At 57.9% G+C, this 7030-nt stretch overlaps 1 protein-coding gene across 17 annotated transcripts in view; it reads left to right on the top strand.

Moving 5' to 3' along the window:
* Positions 1-1213: 1213 nt before the first annotated feature.
* The window catches only part of KIF1A (kinesin family member 1A), a 70124-nt gene continuing 64307 nt past the window's right edge, over positions 1214-7030 (top strand). For all 17 annotated transcript variants that reach the window (XM_021678995.1, XM_044913479.1, XM_044913478.1 and 14 more), the window contains exon 1: positions 1214-1319. In XM_021678995.1, the coding sequence (XP_021534670.1) occupies positions 1214-1319 (106 nt within the window). The remainder of the gene's footprint in view (positions 1320-7030) is intronic.

Raw genomic sequence — 7030 nt, 5'->3', positions numbered from 1 at the left:
TTGTGGGCATAGCAACTTTTCTTTCTTGAAGAAAGAACTTTCTTTCATGAGGTGAGGAATTTAGAAAATACTTTCCTTCTCTTCCCCGCACTGTTTCGTGCTGCCATGTTCCTTTCCTGGTGGTTTTAGTGTCTGTTATTTCTTGCTGGAGGGTGTGGTCCTGGCAGGTCTCCCTAGGTTCTTGGCTGGGGAGGTCCACGCACAGGGGTCCCAGGGCTAGGCTTCTCGGGTGTACCTCAACCCCTTCCCTTCAGCAGGTGCTCCATGCCTGCTCTCTTCCGGGCCGTGGGCCCCCAGGCTGGGCAGGGCTCACTCTCTCCTGCCTGGTGGTGGGGGAGGTCTGGGCCCTGGATGTCTGTAGGGGGAGGGTGGGGGCCTGGGGGTCTTCACGAGTCTGCAGTTCTGCAGACTGGTGGCCTAGAGAACAGAGACATATTATCTCCTGGTCTGGAAGCTAGAAGTCCGAGATGAGGTGTGAACAGGGCTGGTTCCTTCTGCTGCCATGTTCTGGGCTTTGTCTGCTGTCCACCTTAGCCGTTCTTTAGCTTGTAGAAGCATCGCCCCGATCTCTGCCTTTGTCTTCGTGTGATGCTCTCCTTGTGTGTCTCTGTCTAACTGTTCTCTTTTGTAAGGACTCCATATTGAGTTCGGGGCTCACCTGACTCCCGCGTGACCTCATCTTCATCAGTCACATCTGCAAGGACCCCGTCTCCAAATAAGGTCACATTCTGAGGTCCCTGGGTTTAGGACTTCAACACAGAGATTTTGAGAGGACATAATTCAACCCATAGCAGGTTTAATGCTGGCTTTCCACCAACACCCGTTTTTGGTCCCCTCACCGGAAGCCAGCCTTCAGAGGCACTGAGAGTCTTTCTGGGTCCCACTGAGTGGATTGGCTTGTTTCTTGTTGGGCTCCAAATTTCCCGGGCTTGCTAAGCCAGGCTGCACTCGTCCTGTCGGCTATCTTGTCCAAGAGTTGTGGTGTTTCTCGTCTGCAGCCGCCCTCTCCAGCCCCTCGTCCCTGTGGATTAGCACTGCATGCAGGTGTCCCTTAGTGGGATTTTGGAAAGGAGAGGTTTCGGTCACCAACCAGAAGTAGCTGTTCTGCCTTTCTGGATATTGTTTCTAATTCATGTCTCCCTTTTTCTCAAGGTGTCTCCAAGCTCACTCGGGCTCCCAACACTGCTAAGGGTGACCCACAAAGGCCGGAGAGATGGCTGGGGCCTCCGTGAAGGTGGCGGTACGCGTCCGCCCCTTTAATTCCCGGGAGATGAGCCGAGACTCCAAGTGCATCATTCAGATGTCTGGAAGCACCACAAGTGAGTATTGGTGACGGGGTGTCCGTGGGTGGCTCGTCGCTCGGGGCCGCACGTCCTGGCCTGCCCAGCCAGACACGGCGGCCGGCCTGGCCCCCCCAGCTCCCTCCTCGTCCACATGGTGGGTTGGTTCCCTGGGCTGGCAGGGGCAAATGACCACAAATGGGGGTGGCTCCAACAACAGTTCTGAATTCAGGCCGATGTCTGAAATCAGGGTATTGACAGGGTCGTGCTGCCTCTTACCTTCTAGAGGAGGCTCCTTCCTGCCTCCTGTGGCTTCTGCTGGTCCGGCCATCTTGGCCGGTAGCCGGCATCAGCACATGGCTTCACATGGGAACATTGACCAGCCGGCAGGTGGGCGGGGGTGGGCTAGATGGGGGATGGGCACTCAGGAGGGCACTTGTGAGCACTGGGCCTGTGTGTGAGAATCACTGAAACCAGTCCTCCACGGTGTGTGGACTAACTAGCATTTAAATACAGACTTGAAACACCAAAAGAGAAAAGAACGCTGATCCCTGGATTTAGGACCCACCCTGCTCCAGTATGACCTCACTGTGACAGCTAATTTCATCTTCAAAGACCCCATTTCTAAAGAAGGTCACCCTCTGAGGCTCAGGATGGGCATGGATTAGGGGGGCACACTTTCCGACCCAGTACATGACATGAGGTTACGGATTTCTCATCTTGTTTCAGCTGCCCTGCATTTATACATTTATATGTTATCTTATTCAGCCTGTTCTTTTGCCTTGTTTGTGATTGTAGGTCATCTCCAACCGTCCTGAGGAGGGGGAGGCCTGCAGTCCCCAGGCTAATAGGCGGTAGGAAGAGAGGGAATGACACTGTGGTGCTCAGGGAGGCAGATGGGCCCTGACAGCCTTCGTTAGCTCACAGGCTGCTGGAGGGAGAGAGCACCCACTCTGAGCCTTGCCTTTGCTCTTTTGGCTTGAAATTTTGGATCAAATTGGCCCCGCATGCAGACGAGTGGCCAGATTCGCACAACCCGAGTAGCACCCTGGGAGACCCTCCTGCCCCCCGTCCACCTTTGCTTCCAACACGGAGGTTAGCGGGGCTTGTTTCGGGTCCCACGAAAACCGAGCCAGGGTCTGGGTTATGTCTCCAACTGATTAACAGCCTGCCCCCACGCTTGTGACTTAGAACAAGAATTCTGGGCTCAGCAGGTGGTTGGCTCCTGGGGTCCCTCGGGCAGTGACCACGGCTGTCACGGCAGGCTCGGGGGTACAAGCCGTACCGTGTGCTCAGCGCCGGCTGCTCGCTCACACTTCATCCCGATGCTGTAGGATGGATGGCAGGTCTCACCTCCCACGTAACCTACCCCACCTGCTATCCAGGTTCAGAGGGAGGGGCTGGCCAAGGGGAGGGGCACTCAGCGCCGAGAGCAGCTGCCTCCCTAGACCTGTTGAGGGGGTGAGGATTCAGGTGTCTCTAGAATGTTCTGAGCACCTGTAGGCTCTGTGGGAAGGGGTGGGGGCTGGGAGGTGGTCTTTTCAGAAGCCCGTGGAGCTCTGTGGTCCTTCATCCTGGGTGGGCAGGTCGTGGATGCCCTGCTCAGAGCTTGTTTGGGGGCCGTGGGCACAGTGTGGCCATGCGTATCTGAGGTTTCGTCATGGCTCTTAGGAATGGTGTTGCCTCCACTGGGTCCCTGGAAGCAGACCCTGACGTGAAGATTCGGGTGCCAAGGGTTTATTGAGGAGGTGATCCCAGACTACGTGGGGAGAGAACGTGGACGTGGGGAGGAAGCTGTGGAGGGCGCTGATGCATGAGTAACTGCCACAGACAGTGGCGCTCGGGTCGCTGGGACCCTCTAACATGGAGAATGCATCTCTGCATTGTCCTCCCCAAGGCTGGCTGCTTGTCCGGCATCTCCCCCAGTGTGAGCCAAGGGTTGGTCCAGGCGCCTGGTTTCCTTGTGACCAGAGAGGTGCTCAGGTGGTGTGACTCATGCCTTGAGGTGGGAAGCCAGGTGCTGCCCAGAAACTGTGACCCTGGCTGGGAACCATGACATCTTGGGTGAGAACTGTGACTCCTGGATGCAAACCATGGCCTCTGGTGGGAACTGTCACCCCAGGTGGGCATTGTGACCGAGGGTTGGAAATGTGACCCCTGGTGAGAACCATGACCTCTGATGGGAACCATGACTCCTGGTGGGAACTGTAACCTCTGATGAGAACTGTGACCCCAGGGTGGGAACTGTGACACCTGGTGGGAACTGTGATCTCTGGTGGGAAGTGTGACCCCTGGTGGGAACCGTGACCCCTGGTGGGAACCCTGACCTCTGGTGGGAACCATGACTTCTGGTGGCAACTGCGACCCCTGGTGGGAACTGTGACTTTTTGTGAGAAGTGACCCCAGGGTGGGAACTGTGACCTTTGCTGGGAGCTGTGACCCTGGGTGGGCAGAGGACATGTGCCCAACGAGCTGACAGGGTCTGCCATGTCACTGTTGGGTGACCCCGGACATCAACAATGAGTGTGGGGACCCCTATTCCCTCCTGGGGCCTGGCCCATCACCTTGGACAGTCGCTGAGGGTCTTGGCAGGAGGGGCTCACAGGTGACCACACCGTCCGGGAGCCTGCAGAATACAGAACAACACATCAGAGTCAGACCCGTCTCCCCTGGAGCTTGGGAGTGGTCTCGGACAGGGTGGGATGGGCGTCACGGAAGCAGACAGCTGGAGGAGATGATGAGCTGTGGGGGTGAAAACCCTGACCCGCCTCTGGCCTGAGAGACAGAGACGCAGAGACACAGAGAGATGGAGAGAGGGAAGGAGTGTCAGAAGAATGGGTAATTGAGACAGTCACTCGGGGAGCTGTATTCATCTTGGAGAAAACAAAGCAGTGATGGTACTGGTAGAAAGTGCTAGAAGCCGTGTCAGAAGTGTGGGTGAAGGCTGAGGGCGCCCAGAGGAGAGGAGGATGACCTCCAGCCCTCAGCGCAGGAAAGCTTGTCTGTGGAGTGGGGTCAGCGGGCAGGATGGGCTTTCCTCCGAGCGACCCTGGGGTAGCGTGGGGCGGGGGGTCCCCTGAGCCAGCCCGAGGTGCACAAGCATGGAGCTGTTTGGGTGACAGCTCACAGCCACCTTGTCAGTGTACGTGGGGCCCGTGAGAAGGGGCGGGGACGGTGCTCCACGCGAAGGCTGCGCAAGGCCTCCGGGGCCAGGCTGCGAATTCAGCAGGGAGCACTTGCCCAGCGAAGCGGCAGTGGAGGCCCGGTGATTCGACCGCGTGGCGGCTCTGGCCGCATACTTGCTCGTCGGCGCCTGGCGCCAGGCCGTGAGAGTCAGGGCAGGAGGCCGTCCGGCCCTCCCCGCTCCACCCTGCCGGGATGGTGACTTGCTTCTTGGATCTCAAAACTGGCTGCCCACGGGAGATGCCGGGTCCCGGAACATGCCGCTCGAAGCTCCATCCTGACACACAAATTAGAAACATTCACAGCTAAACGTAATTTGTCTTCCCGTGTTCATCACCCGTATGAATGATTCCCTTCACTTGACCATTTCAGGTTTGGCAAGTTTGAGAGCCAGCCAAACTGTGCACAGGGTAAGCTTCGTCCGTGCTTGGCAGGCTATAGCATAAGTTACTCAGGACTGCAGACGTCCTGTGTGTATCCCCACATCCCCACTTTACAAGAGCACAGACTTGGGGACCTCTGGAAGGGTTTCCTGTCTTCTGAGTCCTTCTGGCCACGCAGGGCCTACCTCTCCGGCCTCTTGTGCCCACTGCAGGCCAGCCCTCACCCCCAGGCCCTCTGCACCGATGGGAAGTCCGTTTCCTGGGGACAGATGAGCTGTGACAGAAGTGATTTTCCCCGAGACCAGTGGTGTGAGATCAAGGTGTCAGTGGGGTTGGTTCCTTCTGAGGCTCTGAGAGAATCCACTCCTGGCCTGTCTCCTGCCTGTGGTGGCTGCCACAGGCCTGGGCTGGCCTCCGTCCTCACGTGGGCTTTTCCCTGCGCGTGTCTGTCTGTCTGTCTGTCTCTGGTGGACCCCACTTCTTATAAGGGCCCCGGTCACTGGATTTACAGCCCGCCCTAATTGGCATGATCTCATCTTTACTAATCTCATCTGCCAAGACCGTGTTTCCAAAGAAGGTCACATGCTGAGGTTCCAAGTGGATGTGAATTTGGGGAGGATGCTACTCACCCAGGACAGTGCCTCTGGAGCGGAGGGGACTGGACCAAGGCCACAGGGCCGATGCATCCAGGGCCTGCCCCCAGCCTAACCAGGCCCCACAGGCTCACGCCCAGCCTTCCTGCCTCCAGCCCTCCTCCTGGATCCTGGCAAGCTGGTCCCAGTGTGATTTCAGGCAGTGACCACCATTCTGGATGGCCCCCCGGAACATTCCAGACCCTTCTTCTCTGCTCATAGTGGTCTTTCTCCCAAAGGCCCTTGTCAACCAGCAGCCTTGTGCACAGACCCAGGTGTTGCAAATGCCTAACTTATCTAAGCCTCCATCTGCTGTCACTGTTCTAGAATGTTCTAGGTTCCACATAGAGTGAGTCTGGGAATGGAAGTCCACAGAAGGGAGCTCGGCTGTGGCTGTGGAGTTGGTGGCACCCTCAGGCCTGTTCACGGTGTCCGCAGAGGAGCCCTGGAGGCCGCTGGGCCGGGGCAGCAGCCTCATCCTAGGGGGCGGGTGCCTGTCTGTCCTGCCAGCCCCGTCCGGGACAGCCACAGGGCTGGGAGCTGCCTTCTCCCTTGGAGGCCCGCCACCCGTTAGAGTTGTGATGGGTGTTCTGCTCTCAGAGCCGCGGTGGTGGCCTCGTGTGCTGTCCCCATAGTCCCACAGGGATGAGGACGGTTTCCAAGGCCCGGACAGGGAGACCTGGGCTCTGGGAGGCATGTCATCATTTGTGGCTGCCTGGGAAGAGCAGGGCAGACATGGGGCCCCTTCAAGTGGTCAGCAAACATTTGCTGAGCACGAGCCTTATGAGGCTGCAGTCTGGCGCCCCAGGAGAGCAGGACAGAGGCTCTTACTGCCCTCGGGGCGACGCTCCAGTGGGGAGGTGGGCAACGCACACATCAGCGCCAGATGGAGCTGGACCGGCAGGGCCAAGGGCTGTGCCTTGCAGCATGAAGAAGGGGCGCAGTGACGGGGCGCAAGGGCTGGCAGGGGGCTGGGGGCCACATCCGACGGCCAAGGAGCCTTCCTGGTCAGTTGGGAGAAGGTGAGGGGGTGAGCGCTCTTGTGGGTGAGGAATGCCAGTGCCTGGGTGTGGAACTAACTGTTCCCTGAGACGCCGCCGAGGTTCTGGTCTGCTGTGGTGGGCTGTCTCCCAAATCCTGCAAGTGCGGAGCAGTGGCCTGCTGGTAAATCAGCTCACCTGTGCGTGTGCTCACACACACGTGCACACACACATGTGCATATGCATGCTCACACTCGTGTGCACACACTCACACATGCATGCTTACACATGCACACACGCATGTGCACACACGTACACACATGCACACATTCATGCTCACACACGCACACACATGCATGTGCACACACTCACACCCTCATACACATGCACACACACGCACGTGCGCACACATGCACACACATACACACATGCACATATTCATGCTCACACACGCACACACGTGCGTGTGCACACACATTCACGCCCTCATGTACACGCGCACACACGCACGTGTGCGCACATGTACACACACATACACACATGCACACATTCATGCTCACGCACGCACACAT

This window comes from Neomonachus schauinslandi, chromosome 3 (genome assembly GCF_002201575.2).
Source record: "Neomonachus schauinslandi chromosome 3, ASM220157v2, whole genome shotgun sequence".
NCBI classification, from domain to species: Eukaryota; Metazoa; Chordata; class Mammalia; order Carnivora; family Phocidae; genus Neomonachus; species Neomonachus schauinslandi.
Note: the sequence above shows the minus strand (reverse complement) of the source record. Positions and strands in the feature narration are given on the sequence as shown.